Source organism: Pungitius pungitius, chromosome 21 (genome assembly GCF_949316345.1).
Source record: "Pungitius pungitius chromosome 21, fPunPun2.1, whole genome shotgun sequence".
NCBI lineage: Eukaryota > Metazoa > Chordata > Actinopteri > Perciformes > Gasterosteidae > Pungitius > Pungitius pungitius.
In genome coordinates, this window is record NC_084920.1 from 6,716,223 (window position 1) to 6,741,534 (window position 25,312).

The window sequence follows — 25,312 nt, forward strand, 5'->3', positions numbered from 1 at the left end:
GGCTGCCTATGCCTATGTGTTTTGAACACTGTTAACTGTGCTCTCCTGCCTGCGTTTTTCTGTCACTGTGCAGCAAGCTAGCGATGCTGCTAAGACTCCCAGACTGGTCACCCAGCTCCACTTTACCAGCTGGCCTGACTTCGGAGTTCCTTTTTCCCCCATCGGCATGCTCAAGTTCCTCAAAAAGGTCAAGCTGGTCAACCCACCCTTCGCTGGGCCCATCGTGGTCCACTGCAGGTAGACGAGGGTCACCGTTTGTAGCTCTACAAGTGTTTTCAAGCTGCTGAGGATTGTGTTTTGTGTCCCTGCAGCGCTGGTGTCGGGAGGACCGGGACCTTCATCGTAATTGATGCCATGATCGACATGATGCACGCGGAGCAGAAAGTTGATGTGTTTGGGTTCGTCGCTAAGATACGAGAGCAACGCTCACAGCTCATTCAGACAGATGTGTGTTGGAGTTCCTTCTCGTTTATCATATTACAATGAGACATGACAGTGGACGATGTTCTCAATCATCTGTCAAATTGAAATTGTGCCAATGCATAGCATGTGTTTTTATCAGTTTCTGTGCATTCCCACCTCAGATGCAGTACTCATTCATCTACAAGGCCCTGCTTGAATACTACCTCTACGGCGACACAGAGTTGGACGTGTCCTCACTGGAAGGGCATCTGCAAAAACTGCACAACACCTACACCACTGGTGACCGGGTCGGCCTAGAGGAAGAATTTAGGGTATAATCTGTTAATTCATTCCCTCAGGAGATCCCATTTAGGCAAATATTTAACCTTAAATACCAGGAGCAGTTTGTTTAAATCACATCTCTTTACAAGGGTTGTGGATATTTGCATTGTTTGTAACATTAAGTTTGCTTGATTTCTTCCCAGAAACTGACCAACATGCGAATAATGAAGGAAAACATGAGAATGGGGAACCTTCCTGCCAACATGAAGAAGAACAGAGTTCTGCAAATTATTCCATGTAAGAAGGAAGAAAAGGCTTGTGTCATGTAAATTGGTGGACGATTTTGAGCTCTAGATTGATGCTCTAGTCAATGTTACCTTGTTTAGTATCTGAGCATTTTACAAGCATTCATTTATTCTCTCAAGTGGTCACTCAGTCCATTTCGTATACTTGATACTGTGAACAGCATGTTTATAAACGTCTTTAATTCCAAAAGATTTTGTTGAGTTTCCTCTTCTATTGCCATTTCAGATGATTTTAACAGAGTCATTGTCTCCATGAGAAGAGGTCAGGAGTTCACTGATTACGTCAATGCATCTTTTATAGATGTAAGTAGACTTTGCCTACCTTCTTGCATGTACACCTGCTCATGGGTATTGCTCTCAACACATCATTGTGATTTTAAAGCTGACAAAGTTTTTGTTTTTCCATGTTTTGCTCAGGGCTACAGGCAGAAGGACTACTTCATTGCCACCCAGGGCCCTCTGACACAAACAGTGGAGGATTTCTGGAGAATGGTGTGGGAATGGAAATGTCACTCCATTGTCATGCTCACTGAGCTCCAGGAGAGGGAGCAGGTAAGCTGTGACGGCTGATAACCACGAGCCAGCTATGAGTAACGCCTACATTAACCACCCCAGCAGTGCAACAAAACACTGCTGTTCCAATTTCCTGCTTCTTTCACAAAATGTTTTTGTTTTTTCTTTTATTATCAGTTCGTTTTTGTATGTATTTAATTTTTTGATCCAGAAGTACTTAATGTATTTATTTTATTGCATATATTTTAGCTTTAGTTTGTGTGTTTAACTTATTGGCAGCAGGGAACAAACGCATATCTGTGTTTTTGTGTGTTATTGCAGGACAAATGTTGTCAATACTGGCCCGCAGAGGACTCTGTCAACTACGGGAATTACAAAGTTGAGTTGAAGGGAGACACCTTGTGTGACACATTCAGTCTACGAGACTTGGTACTCACCTTTGTCCCGGTAAGCAAATTAACTTTTCACTATAACGTAGCCATTAATGAGTCAGACAGTGACGCATTACATTTGCCTGACAGGATGAAATGTATTGTTGTAGTTCCATTGAATGAATGTTTTAGTTATGTTACAAGGAATGTGTTATCAATTCTGAGCAGGAAAAAGTAGTTCTACATAAAATCATGATAATGTTTTTAAAACTAAAAAATTGAGCTTTCTTTTTCTCACTATTACTTATTGTAATTAGTTCCAGTATAATTTGCTAATATAAAGTGTAAAAATATTCTGTTCTCCATTCCAAATCTGAAAATCAGTGCAAAAATGACCGAAAGTATCAAAAGTAAAAGTACTTCTGTGAGTGAGTTTATAGTTATATATTTATAGTACACGATTTGGGGATTATCATTGACATTTTACTGCTGTAGGTGATCAATGTAAACCTCAGCTTAACACATACAGTTAGTTTAGTACAATGCTTCCCAACTTAGGACAATAATCATAAAGCTTTTGATAATGATGTGATCAAGACAGAAGAAAAGAGTTTCATGTTTTAAAGTTGTCTTTAATCTTTGTATTATTGTGAATCAATCGTCTTCAAGCCTCTCTCTCCTTCGTGGAACTGCTTACAATCACATGCTCCTACAAACTATTAACAGTAAATAAATTAAGCTATTGTTACATTGTGGGGATATTTGAAAATGTAATCTTTTATAAAGTTACACAGGCTCATTCATTATTATATGACTAAATGTTAGCACATACAACTCTTATGGTCCAGACCAGTGTTTCTCAACTGGTGGGTCCCAACCCACTAGTGGGTCGCCGACCCGTTTGTAGTGTAGTGGCCTTTGCATGTGAAAATAAAAAAAAATAGAAAATTCATCCTCTGATTTTATTTTGAAGGGACTTTCTGTAATGCAGCGGAGTTTCGCCTTTTTTTCCGGGTCGTCCGTCCACGTTTTCCGTCAGCGCGGCAATTATAACGCGGAAACACCCCTCCCCCCCCCTCGCCCCCCCGCTAGCGAACGCGGAAGCACACCCCCCCCCCCCCCCCCCCCCCCCGGAGAGAAGTTGAGAAACACTGGTCCAGTGTCCACTGGTATGTGAGAAGAAGAGTTATAGGAGAGCCTTGCATGTCATATATTTCATTAATTTCAACCAACTCAACTCTCAGAGGTTCAGTAGTACATTACTACCTTCAGTTCACCACTAATCTGCCGCACACTAAGATGCACATTGCATCTACCATCACACTCTGGTTCCCTGCCCACCGTTCTCTCTGATCTCTTCATTTCCTCTCAAAGGAGAAACAGACAAGGGTGATCAGGCACTTCCACTTCCACGGCTGGCCAGAGGTCGGCATTCCGGCCGAGGGGAAAGGCATGATTGACATCATCGCCTCAGTGCAGAGACACCAGCAGCAGTCTGGAAATCATCCCATCATTGTACACTGCAGGTAGCTTTAAAAATATACACACACACAAACACACACACACACACATCTAAACCTTTCTTAAAGGGCAGCTGTCGCGTTGGTTTTGCACATGGCGGCTTAAAATGTGTACACTGGTATTTCCAAACCGCTGCTAAAGCTTGGATCAGTTTCAAAGAGTTTTGTATTTGTGTTGCTGCAGTGCTGGTGCAGGGCGAACAGGTACGTTCATTGCACTGAGCAATATCTTGGAGCGAGTCAAGGCAGAAGGCCTACTGGACGTGTTCCAAACTGTGAAGAGTTTACGCATGCAGAGGCCCCATATGGTCCAAACTGTGGTATGTATCTGCACAAATGGAATTTTGAAAAACGGATGAACGTCATGTTCCTACCCTCCTGTTTCTAGCTTTAGCTTGTTGTGAACCAGTTTTACAGACTTTCATCTAACTTGTTGTTTATTCCACAGGAACAATATGACTTCTGTTACAAGGTGGTACAAGACTTTGTGGACATTTTCTCAGACTATGCCAATTTTAAATGATGAAATTTGCCTTAAACATGGTTTTTAATGTTGTTTTCTAAAGCTGCTTTGTCAGTTTATTGTGTTTCTTTAACTTGGTCAAATGATCTATTTTGCTATGCACTTGTCCTACCATTAACTCCATCCTCGCTGTAATATATTTTATGTCAGTGGATGAACATTGTAAATGAAAAAAAGTTAGATTAATAATGTGTATTTCACATCATGTATGATAACTGTTTTTGTCATGAAGTGTTGTTTCCAAATTGGTCTCTTTCTTTCAGTTTGTTGTATAATACTGTATTTTAAATGTTTATGTAAGTGCTATTTTGGAGTGACAACGTAATACTTTTAAGAGTTGCAATTATTCTAAATGTATTTATGTATTGACGATGACATTCCAATTTTGAATTTGGAGAAAATAACAACAGAATGTTAACTTTTTGTTTTTTAGTTTTTGTCATTTATTGATGACTTCTACCTGAGATTAAAGGCGACATTTAAGCTACATGCCCATTTCCAATGGAAATATTGTCGGAAAAGAATGAATCACAGCCATAATGCCAAGAACATAAAGTTATGCAACAGAGGCTAAGATGACAAAACAGATTGATTTCCAACATGGATTCAGGCAGAAGTTTCACAGTTTGGAGTATCCTAGTCATTAAATACCATCAACAAAAGAGGAATGCAACTGCATTGAACAGGCTGCCTTTTATCTGTAGACAGCAAAAAAATATTTTTGCTAAATAACTGCACATTAAAAAGCACATAACAAACCCTTTTGCCAAGAACCTGCAATGTTCAAGAATATTTTTGCTTTATTTTGTATTAGAAATAATTTCATAAATCAGTGCCATATTTACTTGGGTGAAGCTGAACAACCCTTAGTGAAATGCAAGTGATCCTAAGATACGATGGGTGTATTCACTTAATGCAGTAGAGAGAGGAAAGTAATTTATAGTCCCGTCCTAGCAAAAACAACAACAATACTGACGCGTGGTGGTTCAGTGCCTGCGTAACGCATCTAGGGACCTTATATATATTTTCGTTGGGTTCGTTTTTTCACATATTTCAAAATAGAGAAGTAGAATGTTTCATTGAAAATTATCTAATGATGAGTGTAATTCATCAGAACGCCTCTGAATGTGAAACAGATTTTCTCTGCATTTTTGTCCGTGGCAGAAACCCCCTCCTATCTGGTACTCAAAAATTAAACCCTTGGAATGATTTGACCCAGCTCTGCTTGAATCCTCAATGAAATGTGTAATTTTGTTAATGCTGCATGTAAATACTACATGATAAAGTGCTAACATTGTGAAGTTGTGTGACTGAGCAGCAGAGAACTGTCAAGTGATTGGTCATTTGTGAGTGCTATCTGTCTGTGGGAGTGCAGTAGAAGAAGGGACTTAACCAAACAACCTTTTCAGTCGGTTTATGTTCAGTCTATGCCTTCCTCTTTGCGCAAATTGAGAATCCTCCCTTGAACCTACAGCTCTTTGCCTCTGTTATGTGGGTGGTCTAACCATTTTGGATACTCAATGTCTTTCAAATGCAATTGCAGTATTAAATTAATCTGAAAATGCTTTGGGGTCTGGAAGTTTTCCTTGGATGTCTCGACTTTGGTTTACTTAAAATAATTTTTTTTAAAACTCAGAGCTTATTAAACTGAAGTCATAGTATGTCATTGAAATGTCACACTAAAATAAAATTGCATTGTAGTTTGCCATCATATTTCATTCATAATTTAATATTGTATGTCTAAAAAAGTAAATTAATTGCATTTTATATAACAAAAAAGTTTGTGCTGTTTTATGGAAATATATTACAAAGTTGAAAAACAATATGCAGCAAAATTTCTTCAAAAGAAATTGTTTTCTGAAATAGTAGTTTAACACATATATACAAATATCTACAATATGAAATATATATATATATATATATATATATTTTTAGAATATATACAAATTAAAATGAGTTTTAGTGAACCACGTGAATACCAATTAAAGCCAACAGGGAGCAGTATAGCTCATATATTTTTTATTTGATATAAACAGCGTGTTTGGCCCATTCTACCACACAAACAGACCTTACTTCTTCTATGAACCCTGATTTTCTGTTATTTCCACAGATTTCCCAATGGATTCAAGTCAGCTGATTGGCTGTAGCCATTCCAGCAGCTTGATTTGCTTTCTCTGAAACCAACTGAGATTGGTACATTACATCCATCCATTCATTTGGTAGTTCAAGGTCTCTCTGAAGCTCTCAGCACAGGGTCATGGACAGTTGATGGTGAAATGATGTTCTTTCCACTTCCGGATTACGGCCCTAACAGCGTTTACTGCAACTTTTAGAAGTTGCCAATGCATCGGTATGTTTTGCAACAATACAGTTCAGGTACAGGTTGTGAGGCCGCTCTTTGCTATTACCCACCATGAGCGCTTTCTTGCTGCACACCTTGCTAATGAGACACTTTTTTATATCAGTTGGGAGGGAACCAGCTGCTGATTGCTTTATTATTCTATTTTGTAACACTTAAATTCTGTGGAAAATGGTGACTTGTTCAATACTCATTTTACGAGAGAGAGAGGGAGGGAGAGAGATGAGAACTGATACCAGGTACGTTTTTGTAAAACCATATCACACAGTGGTTTGATGGTTGGTATAGACTGAAATGACTCACGACTTTGACTGTGAATGTGATAAAGACAAATGCTGAGGGTGCTCTTTGCATGACGAACGCATCAACTCTGCATGTCAATGTCAACTGTGACTCAAATTATAAACATTGAACCAGCAGAGCATTAGTGTTGTCATAGCTCAGGAAAGACAATTAGAAGATGTAAAATAACCTCAGAACTTCTCACTATCAAAAAGTTACCATCCACCTATATATTCACAGGAGAAAATGCTTTCCACTTAACTCAAGGACGTTTCTACAGAGAACGGATGAGGGTTTGAAAAGCCCTTAACCGCAGACATGTCATTTTAAAACGAGGTCTTCTTTCAGAGTGTTACACAATACATAAAAACAAAACAAAAAAAATGGATCACCTTCTTCCAAAAAAAGAGATGGTGTTAATCTACAGCTTTACAGGAACTTGAGGTTTGAAAGCACATAACTGCAGACACTTCAGTAGAAGACAAGGCAAGCAAGTTCCTCTTTCTGAGTGTTACATGATACATGAACAAAACCAAGAAAAATGGATCTCATACTCCCAAATATATATGAGTATTTATCTACATTTTTGTATTGCCCCCACTCAGCAACAGGGGGGAGTATATTTGAGCTATTTCTGCCAAACATGTTTCTCATTTTGCATAAAAACCTGAGTGACAAAAAGCCTCTTTGTTGACAAGTTCCACTTCCTCAGTGACCAGGCACCATGGTAACACTCCTCGGCGGGAAGGGCTGTAACCCAAAAAAGGGTGAAAAGAGTGAAAAGGTCATATGAATTATGTATTAACCCTAAGTGACTATTTTATTTTGATTTACTGCCACCTAATTATGTTTTGTCATTCACAAGGCTCCCCATTTTCTTTCTGATAATATGGAGCGTGACATTTATTGGCAGGGTGCCTTGCGCACTGACCCCTCTGCTGAAAGGCTTTCACGTGTGACTTCGGAAACTAATTTCTTATTACACTATGTGTACGTCAAGGTCTTTCCACGGGTCCAGTCAGTTTTTTTCCCAAACTTGACATTCCTTTCACCATCTCCTGTAGACAATAGAGAAAAGTACACTGAAAGCAAATAAAAAAAGGAAGGAAATAGTCTGGATCTTTATACAGTATATTACACAAGCGTGGTTTCTCAATTTGACGCTGAAATCCTGTGTGTCTGTTGTCCACTTAGATCTCTGAGTCACTTGCTTACTGGGATGTTACTGGTGCGCAATGTGCCCAAAAACAAATTACAAGTGTCTTTTGTTTGATTAAAGCTCATTTTAGCGTATTATTCAGGAAATACAGTGGGAGCTCTGATGAACCAACTGCTTGGCTTGGAACCAAAATAATAAAACACAGTGTTTTAATGAAGCCCAATAAAAAAAACAATAAGACATAAAACGAGAGGAAAAGACTGAATCGAAACACATAAAAACAAGTTAAACAGGCCCCAGAGTGAAGTATAAATAATTTATCTTGTGTGGCAGTTGCTGCATTGAGACATATTGTACATAGCGTTGCAAATATTGGTTAGAGTCAACACAATCATTGTGGCAAGAGATGTTTGAGAAAGTTAGTCCACCTCAAACAATATGGTGCAATACCATTCTGTAAGTGGTTGCTAATTGTTGTAATCATTAGGCTTGGGTATCGAGGATCGATTGGAATCGGGACTAGCTTTGCGATTTACCCAGTATCGTTCAAAAGTTTAAAGTTCAATTCGTAGTTTCGATTCTCAGTCCGCCGGCGCCGAAACCGCTGAACACCAAAGAAGAAGCGTCCACCGGAAGTGTTGGCATAACAGCGCGATCGAACATGGATAGCGTGCGTTGGCGGTCCAAAGTGTGGTTACAAACTCGGCAAAATGCAACATTTGCAGCAAAATTGTTTCATGCATAAGAGGGTGCACATCAAATGATTAAGCACCTACGATGTCATGGAGTGGAAGTAAATGTGTGCCTAGGGTTGCCAACCGTCCCGTATTAGCCGGGACATCCCGAATTATGGGCAATTTTCCCTCCAGTCCCGATTTCCAATCACAGCCTCCTAAGTCAATGACGCGCGAAAAACCCCCGGTTGTTATGAATTTGTGACGCATCAGACCGTCTCCGGTTACGAATGTAACCTTCGCTTCCTTGAAGGGAACGAGACGCTGCGTGGAAACGCTGTGGGAACGGCTCTGCGTGACCGCGTCATGTGAAATCTAACCAATGGCGAGCTGGTACGTCATAGACAGGCGACGCCAGGACCAGGATGCTATAAAGAGACCCGAAGGGCAGGACCATTCATCTCTGAACGGCCGAATAAAGTGCCACGGGCAAGCCGGGAGTACGGCATAGACACGCAGCGTCTCGTTCCCTTCAGGGAACTAAGGTTTCATTCGTAACCGGAGACGTTCCCTCTCAGGGAACTCGAGCTGCGTGGAAACGCTGTGGGAACGCCAATACCCACTCCGCCATACGAGCAAGTGACCGTAGTGTGAGGTCAGTGTGCACACTCAGACGAGAGTTCGACACTTTACCCGACAAAGGCTTTAGAAGCCGCCATACCCCTGGTAGAATGAGCCCGGACAGCCAAAGGTGCGGGCTGAAGCCCTGGTCTAGTAGAGCCGGAACCCTCCTTGGAGGGGGCGAACAGCCCTTGGGCTCGCGCTCGCTGGAGCCGGCCGTGCACCGAAACGATGGTGGGGACAGCAGCCTGACTCCTGGAGAGTACCGGGGGGATGGGAGCACCGAGTAGTGCGGTGAAACCCTGACCCCCCTGGGGGGATCACCCTCCGGGACCTGGTAGTTATGGTGTCAGGTCCGTTTTCGACGAAGCCTTCTTGGCGGCGGCTGTCCTCAGACCAGCCCTGCCGCGTGAAGGCCCCGCCTGAGAGTGGTGTGCTACGGCCCAGCCTCGGCGAGGAGGTGCACATAGAGCGACGCTTTCCTGCTGCGCCAGATGGTGCGCGCTTAACGACGGATGATTCAGTTTAGTATGAAAATATACCATATGATTTTGAATGAAAAACACTGCGAAACATCGGTACAGCAGGAAATGCCTGACCATGCTGCTGTTAATCGTGTGACAAGAAACAAAACTGAATAATGTTCTGGGATCATTTTCATGAGGGCAGCATAGATTACATACATGCATTATACATGAAGTACTGTTGCATTTCATTAAAAAAAAAACTCTCTAGTAACAGCTCTTGCCACTGAATGGAGAGGCAATACAATTCAACCTTTGATTTATTGATTGTTATGTTCCAGTGATGATGCTGATTGAATATGTGCACCGCCTTTCCTGGAAACCCTCTCAGTGAGATTCCTTCTAATCCCTAAGTAACTGCTAGATATTGTATCAGCAAGCTATTGGTACTATGTGGCCAATCAGTTTTGAAACACACCTCTTCAGACTGTACCTTGACTAAAAAACACAAAACAAATTGTAACACTTTAATTGCACATATAATCGCTCTTATCTATTGCAAGTTGTAAATCAGCTTATTTAATGAAATTGCACGTTCTTTGTTCTTCTTGTCTTCTTGTCTTCTTACAGCCTCTTACAATTACAACAATTGTAAGAGGTCAACAGTTGTTGGTATCTCTTACACACTCGTTGCAAAATGTGGCTTATTGCGCCAAGATTCCACACTTAATAAGGAACAAACACAGATTCTTCATTAAAAAGTATACACGGCTTTCTTTTTGCAATTCCATGTTTTATAGCAGCATAAAAACATACATGAGAAGCAGAATTACTGTACAGTAATCAATCACAAAATTTTACCTTACAATTTTGTGTATTGTGTGGATGAAGAATGAAAGATATTAAGTGATCATCTTTATTCTCAGCTCTTCATTCTCAAGATAACTAAACAGGTTGCCGAATTGATCTTAGGTTGAAGGGATTGAGCGCATTTCCCAATATTTGTATCTATTCTTCTAAACAACCAGATGGACACACAGGAGTTACTTGAGCCGGCCTTTTCATCAATTTGGTCCAACCAGAGAACAAAGAGACACTTGGACTTACCAGAGATGAACCTGGGCGGCCGAGCAGAGGGACACATGGACCAACCTGGGCGGGCAGTGAGGTTAGACTCAGTCAGAGCAGAGGTTGCAGAGGCAGTCCCCCCCTCTACCCGACTGCCCTCTAACTGTGCTCTTCACTAGATAAATACGTATTTATTATCACTAATGATGATGTTCATACTTAGTGACAGGGTGATGAAGCTTTTACAGATTCAAGCTGAACGATAGAAAATTACTGTCGTCTTGAAGGAAACACTCATTCAGAGATTCATTAAATGGGGATTACTGTTATCACTATAATGTGTGTTTGTCTTCAACACTGCACAAATTACTGCGAGAGCTCCAAGCAAAATAATATATAAACAAATGATTCCTTCAATATCACTTGTACTGCGTGAGCTATTCCCATTACCATGTCTACTGATTGTCACTCATAAATTGATGGTTTCTTGCTGACGGTGGCCAATTTTTTCCCATATGTCTATCAGTAGTGGTTTATTGTTGTGCAGCCTGACGTGGGAATTTTAATTGGACCGCCGCCCTCTACCCCCCCCCCACCCCCCGCCCCCCCCCCACCCGTGACCCTGGCTCAAAATACAGATGCAGCTTTGTTAATCAGCCTCGGTAAAAGTGTGTGCACATAACACACAGGAATAGTGTCAAAGCCATGGCCATTGACTCAAGGTATCCTTATCATCCTGAAACGAGGAATTTCCACTGTATGCCTTAACTGTATGAGTTAAGGTCACAGGTTAAAGGTTAAGGATTTCAGTAGAGTCACATCGAGACCAATTTCTTTCAATAGTGAGTGAAGATTACATCTATCAAGTATGTAAGCAATTTTCCCCAACTGCTTTTTCTCCATGATCCAGCCAGCTCCCATCCAGATATAACACTGCTTTCATGTTTGACCCAGTTTTCCATTGCCATTTAGGCAATGACTAATAGACAGAAATGCAGAAGGAAAACAATGAAAGAGACACCGGTGTAAGAGAGCGCGAGTATTAAGGCAGTGAGACTGAATAAGAGCGGGATGCAGAAAGTGGTGAAATGCAGGAACACTCAGTTAAAGAGAAACAGCAGAAAAGAGAATGACAAAGGTGTAGAGAGAGAGAGAGAGAGAAGAAGAGGAAGGGGAAAACATAATGCACAGCTGAAGGCGCCTGTGAAGGAGGGGATTGGGCTGAGCAGGAGGGAGGAGGGAAGGTCTACTTCCCCTAATAAAGTGAGTGTATGTGAAAGGAGGTGCTGAAAGGGGTTAGACTGAGCAGAGAGCTGTGCTACCAGAGAGAAGTATAGGAGAGAGAGAGAGGGGGAGACACAGAGGAGAGAGTGAGAGAGAGAGAGAGGCAGAGATAGAGAGAGGGGGGCAAATAATAGAAAGAGCATTGTGTTGCTGCTGAGAAGGATCCCATGTCTGGACAAAGAGGTAGGTGTACTGCTATGACTGGCAAACATGCAGAGATACACACAAACACACACACTCACGCACATGCATGCACACACATGAGAAGGAAGTCCTAATCCTTGTGTATCTGGCAGCGGGGTTTACCACAGGCCGGTACAGAAAATGTTAAGTATCAGGTAAGTGTGTGTTCTCTTCCAGCTGTGTGACTTGCCGTGTCGCATGTAGCAGCTGTGTGACTTTTCCACAGCGTGTGACTGAGCATGTAGCATAGACAGGTGCATTTGTGTGTGTGTGTGTGTGGGGGGGGGGGGGGGTGGAGGCGGGGGGTTAAGGTTCGTGTGAATGTTGTTTGTGTGGATAAACAGTGTAACCTACAGAATCCCTCTGGAGATCTTGTGAGGTTTATGGGCAGAGGCCATGTGACTCAGGGAAATTGCACAGCTTTATCACATCAATATAATTAGGGTTGGTATGAGTTTGATGGTTTGACGTATGGTCCGATTGTTTTTATTGAGTCCAACGTGAACAACAAGAGCAAAGTCTCGTGAGCTATGTCAAATATGATTATTCTTTTAGACTTCCTATGTATCAGTGAATTCAAAGATCTTAAACAAAATGATTTACAAAAGGTGCATTTGTATAGGTTTAGTTACACCGTAAACGCCTGGCTTCTCATTTAGACTAAAATGGAAAATTCTAAATATATTGTATGCCAGGTCAGGGTAGACTAGGCAGGGTCAGTCAGTCTGTCCTGTCAGCAGGTTAGGCAACTGGAGCCCAGTGAGAATGGACCACTTCCCTGTGGCGGGCAGAGATGCTTCCTGCTAGTGGTTCCTTTTTCACTGAAAGCAGCAGAAGGTGCTGTTTCACAATAGCCAGCACTGGTGTATTTATAGAGCTTTGTGTTGATTTCTCCAAACAAAAGGTTACATGACGCCTTAGTGACAACTCAAGGACATAATGTTCAGAGGTGGTGTGTGATTGGTGTGGGAACATGGGATGTGTTTTTCTTTTTGAGGTGGAAGATAGGCAGAAGAATTAATTTGGATGAGTATGTATGTGTGTTAAGTTTAGTGATGCACTGGAACTATTATTTTTGATATATGAATACTTGAAGAGTATTACATTTGACAATATGTTTTATTAGCTTTATTGGCAGCTTTTTTAGCTTGGGATTGAAACAAATGAAATATACAAAGTTTTACAAAACATTCAAAATGACAATGTTGCTGACCAATTCAACGTTTAAAATTCTCTTTTCTTGATACAGTGAATAGTTTGCTGTAGGGTTGGTAATAATTAATCGGTTGCTATGGGTTGAAGACTAAAATTAGATATTCTAAAATTATAAATGCTAAGCAAACTCAAAAGAGCAACTCGTAACATAAAGTGAAATAGCTGGTCCACCTAAATGTCATCCTCCCTTACCTTCCGCTGCAACTTTATTCATCAACTGGCTGACAAGCAAAACATGGGAATTAAGCTTGAGTACGCTCATATAATAAAGTGCAAGAATTTACTGCATCACATACGGTCTGCATTTTCTATCGATCATTGTTAAGTGCTTTTGAATTTGAGTTTTTATAGGGTTCTTCCATTTATTGTAAAACAAATTGATCGAATAAAAGGTTGTGTGCATTGCAGCATACTGGCAGGTTTTGGGGAACATGAATACCTTTACTCAAAACAAGAATATACCACAGTAAAAAAAAGTGAGAAACTATTATTTTTGAAACAGGGGTGAAATTTTGAACAGCAAATATAAGGCACCAACAAATCCAGATGTGCCGAATAGGTACATTTCTATTCATGTTTATGAAATCCACAATAAAAAGGAGGTATGATCAAAGATGCCAAACCAGAGTTGTCAAAAAGTATTCACATTCATTACTCAAGTAGAAGTATAGATACTTGGTTTTGAAAATACTTTTGTAGAAGTGGAAGTATCAGCTAAAGCTTTTTAATTATGTAAAAGTATAAAAGTACTCGTTTTAAAACTACATAAAGTAAAAAAGTAAAAGTATCGAAAGGGAAAAAAATGTCCATTAAGAATAAACAGTCCGTCAGTCCGTTACAACACGTTGGAAAGGCGCCTTCAGGTCACGTGACCTGCCGGATGACAGATGAAGAGGCGACGCTACAACAACAGAGGGACACACGTATCGACCCGCATGCTGTATGACTTAAACAAAGAAAAAACATTTTCCAGTGACGGCTAAATGACAAGAGTCAGATGTCACACAGGTTGTTCCCATTGATTAGACTGCAGTGTCTCTCCATGGTTTACTACTTCATGGGGGGACGCATCGCTTTTATAATGATGGGGAGCGGTCGGTTATCAAAATATTGAACAAATACAGAATCCCTTAGTGTTCATTTCTAAAGCCTCGCATTAAGACATACGTCACTTTATTGAAGACGCTGCGCTACTTGCAGGTCGCTGTGTTGTCCCAGATTAATAAAGTTAGAAAAAACATGTACGGCCCATGAAGACTCATTTAACGTTACATGGACTTTGCATGAGGAGGAGGAGGCGGGTTCATGTCGCTAAATACCAACTGAGATCAACTTGTACCGCGACCACCGATCTGCCGTCCTGAAAAAGATCCTTCATGACTTTACGCACCCAGCGTCACTCTGATTTGCGTCATCTGATAAACCAATAAGGTGTCTGGATGGTAAATGTTTACACTTCTCATCCAACGACAATCAAATTCACGCAATCCCGACGGCGCGATTTATCCGGATAGTTTTTTTGTGTGTTTTTTAACGGTGACAAGCCGGAAAACAATCCGAAATGAAATATGAGTAACGAGGTGATTTTTTAAATGTAAGAAGTAGAAAGTACAGATATTTGCGCGAAAATGTAAGGAGTAGAAGTACACACCCTCCTTCCATCTCTTCCTTTGGCCTTTTTGTTTTTCTTCATTACAGGTAATCTATGATCCAGTAGGAACAGATCAACATGGGTGGAGTCCAATTCATAATGTATGTCCCTGCAGGGCTTCTGCCAGTATGAACATAGCTGTGTGCTACTTGCTGTGAGGATGGCCCATTGTGTCCTGGGGTTTATGTATGTGGGTGTGTGAAGCCTCATGTTTTTATAAGAAATTTTATGTGCTGCACTGTTTGAACTTGTGGACTTCTTTGGGCAGAATGAGGGCATGTGCTGTATTTGTCTAATCGGTGATTCAATTCAAGTTTAGGTATTTAGGAATGAACATCGTTCAACTTGAGGCAAGAAGAATGCATGCCAGGCAATAAAAATGGCTTTGTGCTTTGAGTAGGATTTTATGTGATACAGTTATTTTTGTCGGGGGATGATCTTAATGCTCCTAGTCTAACAAAATGAATTTCCTCTAAGGCAACAGAAAGTAATGTTAAATCTTGAATGTTCCTCAAACATTCTTCTTTCTAACTTTCCGGATAAAATTTTACCAGGCTTAAGCTTGATCTCTTATATATATATATATATATATATAGTATATAGTATAGTATAGTATATAGTATATAGTATATATATATACTGTATATATATATATGTATATAACTATGTACATATAACTTGAAAAGAAATGGACCGAAAGGAGATGTTTTCTATTTCTATTTATCAAAGCTGTTGTTTTTCCACCACGATTTGATCATATGTTCCTCATAATTGATAACGCTACATTTTACAGAATGGTTGCAAATGGAAAAACTGTGGGATTGTGTAAATGCATTGGCTTTCATGTGTTTCGAATAATGGGGAAATTTTTTAGGCCATTTCGAACTAAATAACAATAATGGAAAAATAAAACGCTAGGATTTTGTTAATATTATTACATCTCAAGTAAATCGTTACCACACAATTTTATGTCTCTATTGTTATCATTATTCATCCACACCAAGGCCCCCAGAAAAGGAAAAATATCCACACACTCTGAACGCGGGTATGGCTAATGAATTTTCAATACTTCAAATTCTATATACCATTAACTTACAGGTGATTAGGATTGTATTCAACTGCAATATATCTAAACTTCTGTGGTTTGATTACTTGCTTCAAAACAACATCATCCTCTTCCATTTTAGAATGCCAGACATACTTTTTAGGTTGTTTTAGTAAAGTAGCTCAAATGCATTGTAATGAGTAAGGCACCGTATAGTAGCTTACTTGAAATTAAGAGTCAACCTTGATTAGACTAGACTCGGCAGAGTTTTGGGGTTAGGCACATAGTTGTAATAGTTAGGGAATGTGTAATGATACGAAAGGGTACGACCATACAAGCTTTAAGGTTTGTGAACCCTCCAGACAGACCAAATAAACGATGCAAACAAAGACAAGTGATGTGCTTTCATTATATAATCAATGAAAGTGTGACATGTGTATGTAAGTATGTGAACCATTTTAGTTAGTAGCTTGTGGCACCTCCTTGTGCAGCCGTTACTTCAACCAATCGCTTCTGTAGCCACTGACTTGCATCTGCTGACTTGCATCTGCTCCTCGCAGAACTCAGCCAGCCAGGTTCTATTCTTTGTATGCAGTGTTGGCTTTTCTCTAAACAAGGCTGTTGTGATAGTGACCAAAGAATTCTATCTTGGATGAATGTCGTGTCTATTCCACTTCTGTTTGATCGTAGCCGCATGCACATATACCCCAGATGCTGCTAGAGGTGTCTGCATGTTGTCAAGATTTTACCTTATTATTCTTCTAGTGTTTCCTTGGAGATAGTCTTGATGGGAGAGTTGAGGTCATGTTGAATCCCCTCCATTTGTAAAGGATTCGTCTTACAGTGGATGGTTGCAGCTGGAATCGTTTGGACGGGGTCTTATAGCTTTCCCCAGAATAATGGCCCGTCACTAACCTCTTCCTGATGTCCTTGGATATGTCTTTCCTTTGGGTAGCGTTGATCTGTGTGGGTACGTGTTGGCACCAAAGTAGTTTGGTTGGTTTTCCTCTCTCATATAATCTGTGTTTCCTTAACCTTTTCCTCTACCTCACCCAAAATGTGTTTTACCTGAATCTGTTATATACTTAACTTTTCCAATGCGGCGCAGGTTTCGCTTACTTTTGCACACACACACACTAAATCTATGTTTCATGTAGTTTTTGGGCTACACAGTATCCTCTAAAATAATACATACAATTGATAAACATGAACCTGACATTCCATAAATGTAAAACCGGTGGTGATAAAATAGGGAAGTCATGGTAAAACAGGAGAAAACGAAACTGCTCAATAGTCTCAAATACTTTCAAGCAGCACTGTATAAACGCATGTGTTTTTGCGGCCTTAAAGCCTGCAGTCGAGGAAGTGTTGAAATTACAAGAGAATTCCTCTCATGTTTTTCATGTGCTTGTTACGCTCTGTCTTCCGCCTTCACATGTGTTAGCTTCTATGCATCTGTCTCATGCTGCCAACCGCATCATCATCTTCATCACCAAAGTGGTTACACACAATGCGCCACCAACAGTCGTATTCTACTTTACTCTGGAAGCAATTAAATGAGGTAATTTGACTGGGAACCAAATGTTCCATCGTCTTCTAAACACCTCTCAAACATGACCGGAAATATAGGCAGGCTCGCTCAAGCTGTTTTGTTCCACCGTACCAATGTCCCTCACAGAATTTAACAGGGTATTTTTTAATTGGCACCAGCTGTGTTTACCCTAGGTATACAATGGAAGGAGGGGGGGGGGGGGGGGGCAGACGGACCGGCCGACGAGGGGGGGGGGGGGGGTACACGCTCTCTCCTACGTGTGTGGCCCTGTGTACATTATATCTTTACTTCACATCACAGCTGCTCTCAACACGTTAATGAAAACACGTTTTGATGACAATTTAAACCCAAACACGTGAATTCTAGAAGAAGTTTGATGAAACCCATAATCCCTCAGAAGCTAAATGCGTTCATACAGTTTCAAACAGTCTTGCAGTCAGAAGTTGAACTTCCGCTGTCCTTATGAGCTTTTGGTGGACACTGATATCAGGATATTACTTCAGAATATCTATATCTAGTATTTGGTGTTGACTGTTAATATTTCAGATTTTTCATGTAAATGAAGCAAAATGCTATTTATGTTTCATATAAATATCTGAAAGAGTTCTGCCCGTTAACAGAATTATGGTCATTCACAGAATACAAAGTGAATATGATACATAGCTGGCGACTCCTGCACTGTATCCTGTTTGAACACAGTCCTGGGACAATGTTTTTGAAGAAGTAAAAAAGCTGTGAACTTGTTGTTTGCTTAGTGACGTGGCGTGTCCAAACAATGACAGGATACTTTATGATGGTTGCATCTGTGTGTGTGAGCGCTTCCTTCCTTAACATTGGAGGCTTTAAGTCCACTCGCTCAAGGAGAGGAAAGGGAATAAGTGGTATAAATAACAATCTGACAAGAGTTACCTATTTTAAACACGCTATTTCTGTATCTAGCAAGGGGGGAATTAACAGAATACATCAACACATTTGCAAGTCGTGTTGAGGTCACACTCACAAGCACACCTCAACGGCACTCCTATTCTTTTAAAACACACACACACGCAGCCTCAGAGAGAAAAGTAGGGGATTCCGGTCCGTCACAGATGACATCACAGCCTTTCCAGTGATAAAAACAGCGAAACAAGGGAGTCCCCACTTGCCCTCCCTCCTACCCAGCTCAAGGAATGAACAGAGAGAGAGGGAGTGGTGCCAGCTGAGTGACTCCCATTAGTTCAGAGAAAGAGAGAGGGGGGGAGGAGTCCATTAAAGGAGTTCACATGCACAGAGGCGTGCATCTACACACACACAGACACACTCTGTCTCCATAGTGACCGGCTTCGCTGAGGAAATGTTAAACTCTGTGCTTCAGAGCAGCCTCAACAAAAAGGCCGCTCTCTTTCAATCGTCTGTCCGTCTTGCCCCCCTCTGTGCTTTCTCTCCTCCCCCTTCCACGTTCTTAATCTCTCACCCCTCCCTCTCTCTCTCTCTCTCTCTCCCTCTCTGTCGCTATGCCTCTCGCCCTGCACTGTCTGTGGTAAGTTCATTGAAGCAGACAACAGAGGTAAGTACTCTCCTTTCCTGTTCACCGTTGGCGCGCTGCTTTCAATGTTTCTCCCTCTCTCCTAATTTAAGTCTCTGTATGTTTTTCCACAGTAGACAATGGTCAGGTTTAACAGCTGCTGCTGTGTGTGTGTTTGTGGCTTTCTATGTTCGCATGAGATGTGTACTGAGCTCTGTTATTTTCTACAGTGAGTGTACTTTCCCACCTCACGTGCCCTTTGATGGTGTCTAGGTGTTTATATATGCTTGAAATAATCAAACAACCATGTGAGCCTGTAGGCATAAGTGTGTGTACTTTGCATTTCAGAATGGTATCTTGATCATCACTCTTTTCCAAGCCTTTTATAGACAAAACGTTACACCCTCTTCTTGTCCCCTTTTCCAGTAAAAGGGAAGTTAAAAGTGGATAAAATCTACACTCCCATCAATGTGTGTTTGTATTTAGTATGTGTGTGTGCAAGTGTGTGTGTGTTGGTTTCAAATTTCATTGTTAGGAAACCAAACAAAGCAGATGCAGAGACAGTGATGAAATATATTTAGGATAAAAATTAGGATGTTGAAATCATTGTTGGCATCATGGTGGGTCATTGCTATAGCTTTAATCATGATAAGTCATCATTTTTTAAATTGTACCTCATTGCTTTATATAAACATGTCAGCTTTTTCACCAGATGTTTTCCTTTTGATCATGTTCCAATGGGAAGTCTTCTTGATCGTTTGGCACTGCCTAGGTTTTTTTTGATGAATCCACGAACCGCTTAACATAGTTCTGAGCATCTAATTAAAAAAATCCATCTGCAGCTCTTGGTTACAAAACAACACAAATAAATACATTTCCTCCCCAACTAGCTCTCTCTCACATATACAAACACATGTACACATGATGTGGTATCCCCCACATCTGGATGCAAGATTGGCTAACACACCATTCCTCTTTCCCATGTGTCCCCATCTTTCTCCCCCTTTCTCCCCCCGGCAACCCTCTGGCTTCTTCTTCCTGTTTGTCCGTCTGTCGTTCCGCCCCCGCTCTCAGAGATGAAAGAGAAGAACCCCTGGCACACGCCGGTGGCCATCATCATCACTGTGATTGGTGTCATAGTGATTGTTGCCTTGGTGATAGTAGCAGTTTTGCAGAACAGGCCCCTTGCCCAAAAGTACAAGGTATGTTTGAGGAAAATACAAAAAGTGTTGTAGCCGGTTCCCTATGTGAGAGCGAACTGCATCACTGTTGGATCTTTGTCCACAAGCCAAATATGGTTTCTTGTCGATATGAACTTCGGCTGTCCTACGGGCTCTAGAAATTCACTACCAAATAAGGCCAGTGGATGTTGATAAGAATATTAAATCACCACTGCTTTTTGTCACAGATGCAGGGCCAGAAAGATTCACCTGAGAATGGTGTTCAGAGATTTTTGTTTTACTGGATGGTTTAATCTCTATAACAATAATATAGATTTCAAAGACAAGTGCTATTGCCTTGAATGCTTGGGGAATAAACAGTCATTATACTGTAAGTGTATGTGTCAGGATGGACGTCATCCAGAGTAAACTATCAATGAGTACTGAACAGGAATTTGTACTTCTGTCTCCTAACAAGTATGGGATCGTGCTGGACGCCGGCTCCTCCCACACAGCCTTGTACATTTATCAGTGGCCGGCTGAGAAGGATAACAACACTGGAAGAGTTGAGCAGAAGCAATGCTGCAAAGTCAATGGTGTGTGCTGCACATCGTCACACCTACACACTTTAGCCACACACTGACCTACGCAACCGCTGATGCATGCTAATGCTAGTATTTAAGAAAGCACCAGTGTTAAGAGTAATTTGTTATCCGAATTGAAAAGAGTCTGTGAGCTAAGCTAGTTAACAGCCAACAATAGAATCAGAACATACAGAAACTCTAGATGACCTCAGCTTCAAGACAACCTTCTCATGCAACTAATTATCCATAAACTATTAAAGCAGCTTTTAACACACAACATATAACAGAGAGCTCTGCAAACTGACATCTTCATTTCTGTTGATTTAACGGCTACTTTCTATCAAAGCACTTTCGGTGAGGGCCGCCCTTCCTCTTCCTGTAATGTACATCGGCCATCAAAGCTTAAAGTGAAACGCTTTCATTGATACCAGATGGCGGACTCTAAAAGGACAATAGGAAACACTTCACATTTCTGTGAATGGATTATTTACAACCACACAGTTTTATACTTTTTTTAAACTTTTTTCTCTCTTCAATGACATATGTTGGAGGTGTTTTTAAAGATTTAAGAGGCTGAGTTATTTCTTCGTCAGGGTAGGGAAGGAAGGAAGGAAGCTTTGTGTTCTAAAGTATAACATTCGTTATCATGGGATTTGTGACCTGCCAGACAAACAGAAGCCAACAGGGCTGAATCACTTGAGAGGTTAACACAAGTAGGGAGGCCATGCACATACACGTTGTATATTTAATCAGAGATACGCTTTGTTGTAATTTTGTCCACTGGGAACCTCCAATGAAGGCCTTTGGGGGTTAAAAACCGACTTAAGGGAGGGAAGCATGCTTCCAAGAAGCAGATATTTGTACAGATTACATTCAAACACCAGCTAGCATCTTTTAAGCTTTGCATGTGACTTCAACCCCTTCTTGACATTTTGCTCAACTTGCAGGGCCAGGTATCTCTAGCTATGCATCTGAGCCTGAGAAGGCAGGGGAGTCTCTGAAAGCATGCATGCAGGAGGCTGAGCAGTGGGTGCCCAAAATAAGACACTCCGAGACCCCTCTGTATCTGGGGGCTACTGCTGGTATGAGATTGCTAAAGTAAGGCAAACGCACACTCACACATCCCCATAAACCTTAGTAAAACATTCACCCACAAAAGCAACATATTGGGCCTTTTCATTCTGACACACTTAGATGTCCCACGCCTTCACTCTATAACTGGGTTTGTGATGTCAAGTGCTACAGTGTGTAGCCCTATACGCCTGCTTTGTGATTTATTTCCACATAAACCTTACCGCCAAAGCAGTATAGAGGGAGTAGCAGGAATATGTTACTGTCTGGTCTATTATATACAACACAAACTGTTTATTATGATATGAGTTATGTGTGTGGATCAGTCTAATTAAATTGTGTTGCGTGCAGTATGGAGAACAGCGCTGCGTCAGACAAAGTCTTTAAGGCTGTGGAGGAAGCACTGCGAAAATCCCCCTTTTCCTATGAGGGAACGAGACTACTCAGCGGCCAGGCGGAGGGCGCCTTTGGCTGGGTCACAGTCAACTACTTGGGTGACCGCCTCAGCCAGGTGGGCACTCGTGTCCATGCAATTGTGTCAACTTTTAAATGTTCTTCGTGTCAGTCAGCGTCATCCACTGACTTCACTGTCTCTTTGTCTCTGCTGCAGGGCTTGGAAACCACAGGCGCACTTGACCTCGGCGGGGCTTCCACCCAGATTAGTTTTGTATCCGATAAGTACGACGGTTCAGAGTCACCGAGCAACACCGTCAACTTCCGACTTTATGGAAACGACTATGAACTGTACACTCACAGCTTCCTGTGTTACGGGAAAGACCAAGCACAAAAATTGAAGCTGGCACACCAGACTCAGGTAAATTACTGTTCAATCAATCATCTTTAAGAGTGATGGTCAATAATAGTGACTGAATTAGCTTTCTCTCTGCATCTCCTGCACCGTTGTATCTTACTCTCCCTTCTAGTCAGGTCCAGATGCAGTAGAAGATCCTTGCTACCACCCTGGATACAATAAGACAAAGATGTACTCTGTCCTCTACGAGAGCCCCTGCGTGTCAAACAGGAAACCACAAGGGCCTCCTGAAACGTTCCTTCACACTGGGACAGGAAACAGTACACAATGTCAGGAAGCTGTTAAAAACATCTTCAACTTTACTGACTGCAAATACAGCCAGTGCTCATTCAACGGGGTCTACCAGCCAACTTTGCAGGGGCCATTTGAGGTAATGTTACAAAGTTTTATTCATAAGCATCTAGCTATGCAGATACACTGGTTTGAGATTCCTTCCCCAATATATATATATATATATATATATATATATATATATATATATATATATATATATATATATATATCTTCTTCCCTGTCACTGCAGGCTTTCTCTGCTTACTACTTTGTGATGGACTTCCTCAATCTGACTGATGCATCCGTCACTCTGGAAGATGTCAAGAAAAAACTCGAACTCTACTGCGCTACCTCATGGAGTCAGGTGGGGGGCATATTTATGCTTCAGTTTCAAACACAAAGCAGTTATCTTTAAATTGTTATCTGCCTTCCAAATGCATATGCTTAATGATATCCCTGACTTCAACTGGCTTGAGCAGATAGTGAAGGAGCACCCGGGCATAAAAGAGAAATATCTGGCTGAGTACTGTTTCTCTGGCACGTACATCCTCACCCTGCTGACAGAAGGATACAACTTCACCTCTGTGAGCTACTCCGACATTAAGTTTATTAAAAAGGTCAGTAGATCGCAGTCCACTCCCTCACACATTGAGCATTATAACATTCTATTTGTGCATTAGTGTGCACAACTTTTATCTTTATGAAGACCTATTTGAGTTTTGGACCTTCTTTAGCTGTTAAAACGCAGATACTCCCAATTGGGTTATATAAAGTATAACCCAACATCAATTTGTATAGCTTTCTCTGGGCCAAAACGATTACAAAGGATTGCTCAAAAATTGAACATAATCATCTACCAAGGGCTGGCTCAGTCAAAAAACAAAGCAACAAGAAACCTTAACCAGAAAACGTCAAACAATCACAAGACACCCGATACGCTTTCCTCGGTTCAGTCAGAGACACTTATGGCATGGAATTAAAGCAAATGGTTATGCAGTTACATTGGGCGGGAAGGCCTCTGCTGTTTGAGGGAGCTCCTAAAGTGTAAAGCAGTGAGGTTTCTGCTTGGAAAACTAATCCCCCGATAATTGTTACCGGATAGAAAATGCAAAGCAGATCTCAGCCATCCCACCCACACAGCATCCTGACAGTATTTAAGTATGTGTTCATTAGGCCCTTTTCTGTATATAGTATTTGCTCTAATTTCAAGCCAAGCCCTTTTAACGTTCTTAAAAGTAGCAATTAACAGGATATGTTCATTTAATTACAACATAGAGAAAAGTAGGGTGTGTGTGTGTTTAATGTGTTCACTAAAGTTTTCTTTATTCATCATATCTGTTACCCCTCATAGTATGAAGAGGAATTCTTTAACACTGTTTTGAGGCTATTAGTAGATGGAAATTATGTGAGCAAGACAGTGCTGAATTGCAAGGCATCAACCCATGACTTTCTGAGTAAGCTTACTTGGCAAGAAATCTCAGTGTACGCTAAATAAAACCAAACACTTGTTTTTCCCACCAATGTAAATACAAGTCATTTACCAGAAGAAACATTAGCAAGTGTTTCAAGTTACATGAATTCAAGATCAATGTGTCAACTGTAGCAGCCAAGTTTCAGCCTACAACACTGCACCAACTGTGCGTAGTTGTATGATAAGAAAAATATTGGTTTTAGGTTAGGGTAATGTTAGGTATTCTTGGAATACAGGAATCGGTAGATAACATAACAGAAATGTTATGTCCGTGTCGCTAACAGGAAACCATGTAGTTGTGATGTTTGAAATTAGCAGCAAAAAAATGGGATGATTCTCAATTTGATGGTTTTGCCTCTTCCTGTGTCCAGATAAAAGGTAGTGATGCTGGCTGGACGCTGGGCTACATGTTGAATCTGACCAACATGATTCCAGCTGAGGCTCCGGACTCTCCCCCTCTGCCCCACGCCGGCTACGTATCCATAGTCTCCATCTGCGTAGTCGTGATCTTCATCCTCCTCCTCTTCAGCATCCGTCCTCTCTGGCTACGCTACTTTAAAAAGCAACAAATCGTATGAACAAAAACACACAGATGTACGCATGAGTGAGGGAATAAGAGCTTGTGAGTGTGTTCTACCAAATTGTGAATCAGATAAATGTACACATTCCAGCATTTCTGGGAAGGTGAAAGGTCAAAGTCAGCTGCATATCACAGTCCCACAGTTGATTTAGGGAGGAAGGGCAAACACTTTCTATTCGCTTTCTGCACTGAACTTTTTGCTTCTCCGGTTGAAGGACATTTTTGGGGTTTGTGTGTGAGTGTGTATGTGTGAATTTGAATGGGAGGTTGAGTGTGTGCTTATCTATATCAGTCTGCATGTGTGTCTTGAAGTATGCTGTAAAAAAAAATACAGCACTGTATAAATGAATAAAATGTTTACATATAAAAACATTATAAACACATT

At 41.1% G+C, this 25,312-nt stretch overlaps 2 protein-coding genes across 8 annotated transcripts in view; both read left to right on the forward strand.

Annotated features, from left to right (window-relative positions):
- The window catches only part of ptprea (protein tyrosine phosphatase receptor type Ea), a 47,457-nt gene extending 41,976 nt beyond the window's left edge, over positions 1-5,481 (forward strand). For all 6 annotated transcript variants that reach the window (XM_037463678.2, XM_037463677.2, XM_037463679.2 and 3 more), the window contains 10 exons: positions 74-237; positions 312-447; positions 585-734; positions 888-981; positions 1,216-1,292; positions 1,407-1,541; positions 1,824-1,949; positions 3,248-3,399; positions 3,578-3,713; positions 3,842-5,481. In XM_037463678.2, the coding sequence (XP_037319575.1) occupies positions 74-237; positions 312-447; positions 585-734; positions 888-981; positions 1,216-1,292; positions 1,407-1,541; positions 1,824-1,949; positions 3,248-3,399; positions 3,578-3,713; positions 3,842-3,916 (1,245 nt within the window). In that variant the 3' untranslated portion in view covers positions 3,917-5,481. The remainder of the gene's footprint in view (positions 1-73; positions 238-311; positions 448-584; positions 735-887; positions 982-1,215; positions 1,293-1,406; positions 1,542-1,823; positions 1,950-3,247; positions 3,400-3,577; positions 3,714-3,841) is intronic.
- Positions 5,482-11,685: 6,204 nt separating this feature from the next.
- On the forward strand, positions 11,686-25,310 carry entpd1 (ectonucleoside triphosphate diphosphohydrolase 1). Of its 2 annotated transcripts, XM_037463858.2 has the most exons (11): positions 11,686-12,010; positions 18,998-19,019; positions 20,052-20,179; positions 20,616-20,733; positions 21,669-21,819; positions 22,144-22,303; positions 22,403-22,606; positions 22,716-22,973; positions 23,127-23,240; positions 23,356-23,493; positions 24,719-25,310. In XM_037463858.2, exons 3-11 carry the CDS (start codon positions 20,054-20,056, stop codon positions 24,923-24,925), a joined length of 1,476 nt encoding a protein of 491 aa, XP_037319755.2. In that variant the 5' UTR covers positions 11,686-12,010; positions 18,998-19,019; positions 20,052-20,053; the 3' UTR covers positions 24,926-25,310. The 2 variants fall into 2 exon arrangements, with proteins under 2 accessions (XP_037319755.2, XP_037319754.2); XM_037463857.2 differs by lacking the exon at positions 18,998-19,019 and having other exon boundaries at positions 11,687-12,010.
- The last annotated feature ends 2 nt before the right edge of the window (positions 25,311-25,312 follow it).